At 50.6% G+C, this 10,826-nt stretch overlaps 1 protein-coding gene and 1 pseudogene across 2 annotated transcripts in view; one reads left to right on the top strand and one right to left on the bottom strand.

The window, feature by feature from the left end:
* LOC309974959 (methylosome protein WDR77-like) overlaps positions 1-10,826 on the bottom strand; it is a 462,921-nt pseudogene that overhangs the window by 27,847 nt on the left and 424,248 nt on the right. The window lies entirely within an intron of this gene.
* On the top strand, positions 6,869-7,474 carry LOC309958266 (voltage-dependent calcium channel gamma-like subunit; the record flags this gene model as incomplete). Its single annotated transcript, XM_082834012.1, has 1 exon — positions 6,869-7,474. The coding sequence occupies one exon, from the start codon at positions 6,869-6,871 to the stop codon at positions 7,472-7,474; it is 606 nt and encodes a 201-aa protein (XP_082690138.1).

Genomic DNA, 10,826 nt, shown 5'->3' with positions numbered 1-10,826 from the left:
AAATCGAGGTGACTGGGGTTTGTTGGGGGCTGGGATGCAGTGGCCAGGGACGCAGCCCACTTCTAAGGAGCTTTAGGGTCATGGGGGCAGCACAGGTGCACGGGTGCACCAAGGAGGTGCCTGCCACAGCCCCTGTCAGGACAGTGGGAGTCGGCCAGATCGGGGGAGCGAAAACGCCCAAGGGACAGGACGCGGCATGTGAGCAAGAGAGCAGGGTGTTTGAGGACCAATGAGAAACGTAGGGTGGCTGCGGTGCAGAGGGCATGTAGGGGTCAGGAGGTGGTGAGCTTCGGAGAGTTGGGCTGGGCCTGAGTCACACAGGCCCTTGAGGGCCATGGTGAGGAGACCAGATACTGTCCTGATGGTAGAGGGGAGCCATGGAGGGTTTCTGAGCAGGGGAGAGGCCGTGAAGTTGTGAGCTGACCAGGGGGTGGTCCTGGAGGGTTTAGAGCAGAGTAGTGACGTGGTCAGATGGGTATTTTGGAAAAATTTTCCTGGATGAAGTGGAGGGTGTAGCAGCTAGAGGCAGGTACCAGGGCCCAGGGTGGAGTGGGTGGGGGCCTGGAGTTGGGCAGGGGCCGAGGAAGCCTTCTCTCACCTTGAGACAGATCTTGTGGATGCTTTTGTCCCCTGGTAGCTTTCAGCTGAAGGAGACCTCTCCACGGAGCAGCCGGAGCTTCCTCCCGGCAACACATGAGATTTCATTTCTCTCCTTGTTTCACTTTAGGGAGAAAAAGCCCACTTTGTGCTCCCGATAACCTTTTTCAAAGGTTTGTAGAAGTGGGCACTTTTATCCTGCTTTTGTATCCTTGTTGCTCTATAGTTTTTCAATTATTCATTCAACAAACATGTACTGAACATGATTTGTGCCAGGGTCTGGGCTGGGGCAGGCCTGGCAGGGAAGGAAGCCGGAACCAGACTGAAGAGCCTGAATGCTGGCTAAGGAGTTTCAGGTCCCAGTTTGGCTCTGAGAAGCCATCCCCCAGGCAGGGAGCTCTCCCTCTGTGTTTCCTCAGCCCCTGTTCTCTCTGGCAAGACAGTGGTCACACTCCTGTGCCTGGTGGTCGATGGGGGTATCAGGTGTCAGGCCTGACCCACTGCCCCCCCAGGGGCTAGGAAGCCCACTCAGCCTGCTTGCTGTATCCCCGTCATCCCCTGCTGCTCAGCATCATGGCTTCCACACATCCTCCCTCCCCCATCTTTCCTCCATCACCTCCTTCCTCTTTTCCTTCATATCCTCTTCTCTATCCCCTCTCTTCTCTCTCACTCTCCTTTGTCACCTCCCTTCCTTTGCCAGTCTGTGGGATAGGCTGTAGGACCCCAGCTCTTTTTGTCTGCCAGCGCTGATAGGCTGGGCTTCCCTGCTGGACTGCTAATGGGGAAGCGGCTGCCCTCATCCCCGGAGACCTGTGCTCTGTCCCTGGACACCTGCTGCCCGACACATGCTTCCCAACACCTGGGCCGTGGTCCCTGCAGCGATACCACCAGCAGCCTCAGCCCAGCCTGCTCTGGAGCAACTTTGGACAAAGTTGTAGAACAAATATCTGGGCAGAGTGGGTGCAAGACCTGCAGATCACATGGGGAAACAGGCAGTGTGGTGCGCTGGAAAGGGCTCTGGGCTCGGCTCCAGTTCTGTTTCCATGGCTGTCTCACCACTATCTCGTCACCTGAAGTTAGGCAACTCAGTTCCTCTCTCTGGGCCTCAATTGCAGCTTCCGTAAAATGACAATAGTAGCTGTTTTGTAAACCGTAAAACATGGTGCTTTCATGAGACAAACACTGTGGTTAACCAGCAGTCATTCCCAAGTCCCTTCTCCCTTTCCTGCCTCCTGTCACAAAGGCGGGAAAAGTCAACTGTCACTTTGCAGCTTCCCTGAGAGTTAGAAGTGGGTACCTGAAAACATTCTAGCTAAGTAGACCCAAGTGGGGATGCTAAGGAGCAATTCTAGAAAAGTTTCTGATTTTCTTTTACAAGGCACTACTCATTCCCCCTTTTCCTATTTTAACACAAATACGATGCCTGGAGCCACAGCAGCTATCTTGGGACAATGAGGCAAAGAGCCCGAGGATGAGAAACCAACATGGTGAGGATTGTGGTACAGAAAAATGGAAGGAGTCTAAGTCCCTGGTGCTCTTTTGAGCTGCTGCATCAATCCTACTGTACCTGACTCCAGACTTCTGTTATGTGAGGAAAACAAACACCAATAAATTTAAGCTCTTATTAGTTGGGCATTAAGTTCCTTGCAGCTGAATACATTTCTAAATGATATAACATGTGAGATGTTTAGTGATAATAAAAATAATAAACAGGAGAAACTTACCTCCATTCCTCAGGACTATGGGCTAGCAACAGTATAGCACCCCCCGTATATATGTGTATATTTATAAATAACTGTATATTGTATATGTTTATATATACATACATATATGTTTAGTAGCAGGAGAAATTGTGACAAGACAGTTTTTGTTTTTTTCCTGCCCCTGCCCTGGACTTCAGCCCTGCTCCCATGATCTGACTAACTTGGCACCTCTGCTTTACTCTTTCCCTCTTTCCCATGGACACTATTATACTTTGTGATATTGTGATCAAATATATATCTGGTCTTTGCCCATTTCTGGCACAGAGCTCCTAAAACCCTTGGAATTTCCTTAGTGATAAGAGTGAAAAAGTGGACAAGACAGTTTTTTGAGATATTAAATTTTCTCTCCTCTGCCAAACACATGGGAGAAGAAGGTTCTGGACCTCCTTGTCTTGGGGGAGGTCTGAGGAAGAGTGGGAAGCAGGAGAGAGAGGTTACTTGCAAAATATACTCCCCCTTCTGCCTTTGGTATCCAAAAGTCCAAGTCTGTTGAGCAGCTTCTGGGCAGTGGGGGAGGGAGGGGTGATGGGGGCAGCAGAGGCGCCTCCTGGACGGAGAGGAGAGAGCCCCAAAGGAACTTGATTAGGGATGGGGGTGGTTCTTCCCAGGCCCCAAAGAAGTTCTCCATGACTGGAAGAGGAGGCCAAGGGCTGTGAGTTCTATGAGCAAAGATGTTCTATGAGCAACTCCTGCTGAGTTGGGGGAGCCAGGCAGAGCGCGGGGAGCAGGTGAGACCTCAAAGGGTGGAAGCACAGTTCCCTGCCCTGCCCGAGCTGCCCCCCGCCCCATACCAGATCTTTCTTGCTCTGTCCACTGCCTCGCTGCTACCTGTAACCCCAGGACTTTTGCACTATCCAGGAGGGGTCATGTGTGTTGGGGAGGAAAATGAAAAATGGCTGAGGTTGAATTTCCCACCAGCCTGGCTGGATGGGGCTTTGCATAGAAAGAAAGTTGATATAAAACAAGTGAACAGGGCTTCCCTGGTGGTGCGGTGGTTAAGAATCCGCCTGCCAGTGCAGGGGACATGGGTTCGATCCCTGGTCCGGGAGGATCCCACATGCTGCGGAGTAACTCAGCCCGTGCGCCCCAACAATTGAGCCTGAGCTCTAGAGCCCGTGAGCCACAACTACTGAGTCTGCGAGCCACAACTACTGAGCCCGCGTGCCACAACTACCGAAGCCCATGCACCTAGAGCCCGTGCTCCGCAACAAGAGAAGCAACCACAATGAGAAGCCCGCGCACCGCAATGAAGAGTAGCTCCTGCTCGCTGCAACTAGAGAAAGCCCACGTGCAGCAATGAAGACCCAACGCTGCCAAAAAATAAAAAATGTAAAAATAAAACAGATATTCTGTTTCTTGCACACCTGTGAATTGAGCTTGATACCCCCTTTAAAATAGCTGTAGATATAGGCTGATTTATGGCAACCCTGTCCCCCCAAAAAACAGTACAGGAGTGTGAAAAGCATTCATCTATTTCATTTTTTCAAGCAGCAGCACAGGATTCTATTGAGTGAATATTCTATCATTAATTTAACTAATCCTCAGTTAACGGGCATCCACATTGTTTTCAGTGGTTTTTTTGTTTGTTTGCTTTTGTCTTTCCTACTACCAGCCGCTGTGTTTCTTCTGGCAGCTTGCTGAGCTGCAGGAAGAAGGTGGACTCCAGAGCCAAGATCCTCTAGGTTCTTATCTCAGTTTTGCCCATGAGCTACCCTCACCTCTCTAGGTCTCAGTTTCCCCATCTGCAGAATGGGGATTGTACTAGCACCCACCCCATGGGATGTTGCCGTGGTCAGTGAAATCACATCCGTAAAGGGCCTGGCACCATGCTCGGCTCACCGTAGGAGTCAAAGAAAGGGTGCCTCCTTCCTTTTGCTGGCTATCAGTCCTCAGGGACTGAGACAAAAGTCTAGGCCAAAAGATGAGGTCACCTTAGCCTTCCCTCTACCTCCAGAGACACCTGTCCTTTGCCTCTGGAGGAGGATGTGACAGGTGGCAGGAGGTAGGGAGAAAAATTATAACAGGAGCCAACATTTATTGAACAGTTCCTGTGCACCGAGCCTGGAGCAAGGAACTTCAACGCCAATAGCAAGTCTATTAGTGTACAGAGAAAGCAATTCATAAGAGAAAAAAAAGATGGAGACCTTGACTCCCCAGTCTTCTCTGATCCCCAGTCTAAATTAGCCTTCCCATTTCTCTTAGTTTTCTTAAAAACTCTACACTTCTCTGCATACATAGCCTTTATTACGGTGTGTGATTATGTATCTATTTGTGTGATGATCGCTGTATTGTCTGACTTCCCCTAAGGTCAAGGAGGGTGAGAACCTACTCTCGTTGTTTATCATTTCCCTGATGCCTAGAACAGAGCCTGATAAACAGAAAATGCTCAATAAGAGAAAGGTTAGTTGATTGACTGATCATCTGAATGAGTATTAGTTGATTCTGGAGTCGCCATGAGAAAGCCTAGGGGACAGAGAGTTTATAGCAGAGTAGGAAGGGCCAGAGCCCTGGGCTGAGGTCAAGAGGCCTGGGTTCTGGTACTGAATGTGCAGGGTCAGAGGAAAATTCCTAGGAATGGCTTTGAAGCTGAGACCAGCAAAATAGGTGGGAATTGGGTGGTTCAAAGAGCACAGGAAGACTGCCCAGGGCAGAGAACTGCATGGCAGCGGCTCTGCAGTAAGAGGACAGGACCATCGAGGAGCTGAGGAGCTCGAGCAGCATGGTAAGGGGTCAAGTGGTGGAGGTGGGGAGGTTCAGGCTCTGGAGTTCAGAGGTCGCAGACTGGTGACCGGAATGCATGTCTGGTTTGGCCCTTGTTCTATGTTTAAAACAACAAGAACCTCAACAAAGATTATGGTGCCTTGCTCTGGAGCGCACCTTCCGTCTACCTCAGCTTCCCCTGCCCCTCCTCAGCATCCCCCTGCTGCTTCATCTTTTTTTTAATAAATTTATTTATTTATTTATTTATTTTTGGCTGTGTTGGGTCTTTGTTGCTGCTCGTGGGCTTTCTCTAGTTGCAGCGAGCAGGGGCTATGCGGTGCGCGGGCTTCTCATTGTCGTGGCTTCTCTTGTTGTGGAGCACAGGCTCTAGGCACGCGGGCTTCAGTAGTTGTGGCATGTGGGCTCAGTAGTTGTGGCTAGCGGGCTCTGGAGCACAGGCTCAGTAGTTGTGGCGCACGGGCTTAGTTGCTCCGCGGTATGTGGGATCTTCCCGGACCAGGGCTCGAACCCGTGTCCCCTGCATTGGCAGGTGGATTCTTAACCACTGCGCCACCAGGGAAGTCCCTGCCTCATATTTTAAGTGAGCTGCCTGACCATGAAGACATCTGAGTTGCAGCCTGCTGCAGGGCCAGGTAGGCTGTGGACAGGGCACTGGGAAGGCCTGAGACCTGCCCACCCTCCTCTGAAATGCCTCTGGGGCTGAAGGCTTGGTCTGTCTTAGCTCTTCTCTGTTCTGTTTCCCAGAGGGTCCTGGGCTGGTGAGGTTCTGGCTTGTGAGGGTGGAAGGGCCCTTGTGGGGGGAAGGGGGTACCCTGTGCTGGTCAGATCCTGAGCTGGAGTCCAGAAGGTTTGGTTCCCATCCTGGCCCCTCCACTTGCTTCACCTCTCTGAGCCTCAGCTTCCTTGCCTGTGAAAGGGGTGATAAGAGTCCCTACCCCAGAGGCTTAGGGTAGTTGTTTGACTTTGACTGTGAGCAATTCAGGACAACCCACTCACTTATTCATTTGTTCAACATGCCAGTGTGTGAGAGTTTAGTCAACTGTACAGTTTAAAGACAACATAGGCCACAAGACCACCGTCACTTCTGACACCAATTGCAGGTTCAGGGGTTTCCAAAACTGCCCTTAAGTTTGATCATTCACTAGGAGAACTCACAGAACTCAGTGAAAGCTATTCTACTCACAGTTACAGTTTATTACAGGGAAATGACAGAGTCAAACCAGCCAAGAGAAGACAGGAATAGAGTGGAGTCTGGGGACACATCAGCTGCTGAGCTTCCGCTGTCCTGTCCACGTGAAGTCAGGGTGTGTTCATTTCCCTGCATCCATGAGCGACAATATGCACAGAGCACTGCCAAAAAGGGCAGCTCACCTGAGCCTCCGGCATTCAGAGTTTTGATTGGGCCTCCACTGGGTAGGCATGACTGATTGATTGATTGATTGATGACTGATTGGTCAATGGATACTGTGTGACCCAAAGCCCGCACCCTAAGTCATGCCGTTGGTCTTTCTGGTATGGCCAGCCCCCATCCTAAATCACATTGTTACTGAGCAGAGAGGTGTGAGGGAGCCGGGCAGGAGCACACGGCCAAGCCCCCGCACAGGATGACAGCCCTCGGTAGCGTGCAGAGGGCTGCAAGGTGTTTGTTTGAGAACTGACCCCTTCCCACCCCTCTCCTCAGGCGTGAGGCTCTGCAAAGGGAAGTCAGCACCCTGGCAGGACCACTGCCCTGTGGGTGAGCTTCCTTTAGTGGATACATCCCACCAGCTCGCCTCCTCATCTCCCGAATGGACGGTCCTTGCAGGCTTTGCCTGCAAGCCCAGAGGCTGCTGGTCCAAAGGAGGCCCCACTGGCCCTTCTTTGAATCCTTCATCCGGGCCCTCATCATCTTGTGTGCCCCTCTGTCTGTGGTCCTCTCCTCCATCTCCATCTGTGATGACCACTGGCTCCTGGCCGACAACTGCCTCTTCCGGCTGTGGCGCTTCTGCACGGCCTCCAACCAGACTGGGCTGCACTGTCTCCAAGACCTGAGTCAGGCCCATGTGCCCAGGCTGGCCTCAGGCATGGCTGTGGCCCACAGTGTGGCCACCTTGGCCGTGGAGGTTGCCATCTTGGTCCTGGAGCTCCTCATGGTGTCCCAGGTGTGTGAGGACCCCCATTCATGGCGCGAGTGGGCCCTGGGCTCCACCCTCTTCCTTGTCTCGTTCATCTTCTCCTTCAGGGGTCTCCTGAGCTTCCTGATCCTTCTCAGGAACCAGGTCACGCTCATCGGCCTCACCCTGATGTTCTGGGGCAAGTTCACGGCCTCCTTCCTCTTTTTCCTGAACGCCATCCACGGCATCACCCACTTCAACAGCATCACCCATCCGTGGGGCTTGCCTACAAAATTTTAGGCCCCCCTCTGAGAATACCGAATGCTGCCAGAAAGTGTGGCCAAGATGGCACTTTTCCAACGTGTGACATTAAAACTGCCACCTCTTAGCCTTTGGCTGGTTGGGCCAGTGGCCCAGGGGCCTTTGCAGCTGGTCCACCAACCCTGGGGTGCAGCTGGCTCCGTGCCACCAGCTGCAGTCCAGCTGCACCGGCTTAGCCAAGTTATTAGGACGTTGATTTTACAAGAAGAAACATATTTTTAAGAAAAATCACATTGTTACTATCTGGCTAGTCCCAGACCCCCCCAGGCAAACAAAGATTACCGTCCAGAAGGTGAGAGCAAAGGTCAGACCTCTTTTGGGCAAGGTTAAGTTTTATTTTTCCAGCTTCACTGAGGTATAATTGACACATAACATTGTGTCGGTTCAAGGTGCATGTGTCGATCTGACACATATATAAATTGTAAAATGATTACCACCATAGTATTAGCTACCACCTGCATCCCATCACATAGTTATCATTTCTTTTTCACGGTGAGAACACTTAAGATCTACTCTCTTAGTAACATTCAAGGATATGATACAGTATCATTAGCTATAATTACCAAGCTGTGTATTAGAGCCTCAAACTTGCTAATCTTATAACTGGGAGTTTGTACCCTTTGACCAATACCTCCCCACCCCCAGTCCCTGGTAACCACTAAATTCTCATTACATACAAGGTCAGCCTGGAAAAGAGACGTGACTTCTCCATCTTAGAAGACCCAAGAAGAGCCACCTTGCCTCTACGCACACTTATAGCCTGAGCAGCCTGGAGCCGGTAGGTTGACTTAGAATAAACAGAGCTAGCATTAGCTAGCACTTATTGAGGATTTCCTACATGCACGGGCTCAACCGTTTCCGTGCATTAACTCACCTAACCTTCCCACCTTTTCCACAAGGAAGAAGTATTCATGGCCTCATTTTATGTATGAGAAAACCAAGGCAAGGAGAGGTTTATAACTCACCCACCACACACAGCTGGTGAGGGGCTGAGTCTAGGATTTGGACACAGGTCTAGGTGACATCTAAGTCCACACTCTCTGCTACCTGCCTCCTATATTCTAAAATCACGGGGTTCGATTCAACTGTGAAAATTAATGAAAGAAGGGAAACCTCACTAAAATGGAGTGGGAAGCCAAAACGGGGAGCTCTCATAAGGGTATCACTCCATCAATACTGATTCCCAATGGGAAGAGACATACCTTGCATCTCCAGCAGGAAATGAACTACTTTACTACCTGCAGCAGGAGGAAGAAAGATTTTCTTCTCCACTGAAAACAGCTCGGCCAATGAGAGACTGACACAACTCAGCCAATGAAAAGCCACTATTCTTTGAACTCCCAGTTTCCTCCAATGGACACTTTGTTTATAACAGCCCCTCCCAACTTCCCCTTCTCTATAAAAGTTTCCTCTCCTTCCCTTTACCTGGCTTGCCCATGGTTTACCATAGTTGCAATTCTTTGCTGCTTCCCAATAAACCCATTTTGCTGGTAAAATAACTGTTTTGTTGTTTCAGATTAACAAAATATATTGAGTTCAAATTCTGGGCTCAGCCACTTACGGGCTGTGTGACGTTGGTCAGGTCAGGAATCCTCTCTGAGGCTCAGTGTCCTTATTGACAGCAGTTAGGATGCCCCCTCGGTGCCCCCTCCCTCCCTTTGGCCTCCTGACTCTGTCGGGATTATTGACCCGACTCGCCCACAAGGCTAGGGACTGCTGGAGGGAAGAATCGCAACCTATGTGTTCACACAGCTCCCACCGCCACCTGCCACACTGCCTGGCTCAGAGGAGGCGTCTGTAAATGTTTGCTGTTATTGAAGTACATTGGAGTGTGCCCCGGAAAGACCAGAAACGAATCCTGCTGAGCAGGGGGACGGCTGTGCAGCCAGGCATCCTCGTGGCTGGGCGCCCACCTGGGAACCTGGTCACACCTCAAGGGGAAAACACAGACCTTAACCCCCAGGGACCCGACTGGGTGTAGGCCAATGTCTCGACTTGCAGTGTGGCCTTAGGCGAGGATGTAACTCCTTTGGCTTTGCTTTTCCCATTAGTAAAATAAGGAAGTAGGACTAAACCATTGGACAGTTAAAGCCTGTTCTCCTACCTCGGCTGAAAGGCCCTCAGGAGCTCTGGTCCGGGTCCTCACAGAGGAAAGGTCAGTGATGGTCTTTTTGAGAATGCCTCCTTCTCTCTGGTCTTGATGGCCTGTTCCTCCTCCTACTGTGCCCCGTCACACACATGCACGCATGCATGCATGCACACAAGGCACACACGTGCATACACACGGTGATGCATACAATGGACTGTCACTCAATATCCATTCACCCCTCCTCTCTGGACCTGCCTTAGTGCAGGAACTAGAATGCTGAAAACACACTTACCAGACGCCCTTTCACTTAGAGTTAGAGTTCTGCGTGTGACTTAGCTTCAGCCAACTGGAGACACTTACATGACCTTTCGGAAGGTGGAAGCGAGTTTCCGCAGACAAGCATTGTCTGCAGATGTTTGTTTTTTTTCTGTGGCTACTTCCAGCATGTGGGCACCAGGTTCAGGTGGGGTGAGAGGTGGAGCTGGGCTGTGCAGATGCTGGTGGTGAGTCTGATGGCAGTGCCGATCCACTATGACAGGCAGTGGTGGCAGCCGGGGCTCCCTGATCCTGGTGGCTTCAGCAGGGGTGGGGAGGGTCTGGAGCCAGGGGCAGCTCTCTTGAAATAATCAGGTCTCCTGATTATTTATAATACATAACACTCTGTAACGGGTTCCTTTCTGTTTAGCTAGAACACTTACTTTCTGTTCTCTGCACCTAAATCCTTCAAGTCTTAGCTCAGCTGTCCTGACCCCCAAGCTAGACCGAGTCCTCTGTTAGGTGCTTCCCATTCTCCAGTTACACCTGATATCCGACCAATGTCTGTTCTCTCAGAGCCTGGACGAATTCAAATCCTCTCATCAGATATTTAAGGGGCATGTGTAGGCTCTGTTCTTGGTGCTGGAGATAACAGCCCTTCATAGTGTGAAAATTAATAAAGGAAAACTCACTGCAATGAAGTCCGGAGGCCAGAAGAGGAAGCTCTCAAAGTACCACTCCAGGTCAATTACAGACCCCAACAGAATAATATTCAACAGGGAAGAATCATCAATTACAGGCCCCAACAGGAAAAGATGCACCTTGCATCTCCTACAAGAAATCAACTACCCTAGCAACTCAGCCAATGAGAAACCATCATCACCCTGAACTCTCACTTTTATCCAATGGACTTCAGTTCAGAACAGCCCCTTCCAACTTCCTCCTTTATCTCTATAAGGTAAAGTTCCTTTCCTTTGTTTGTTGGAC

Source organism: Leucopleurus acutus (assembly GCF_964270905.1).
Source record: "Leucopleurus acutus genome assembly, chromosome: 2".
NCBI lineage: Eukaryota > Metazoa > Chordata > Mammalia > Artiodactyla > Delphinidae > Leucopleurus > Leucopleurus acutus.
The sequence above is the reverse complement of the archived record's forward strand: the minus strand, read 5'-3'. Positions and strand labels throughout refer to the sequence as shown.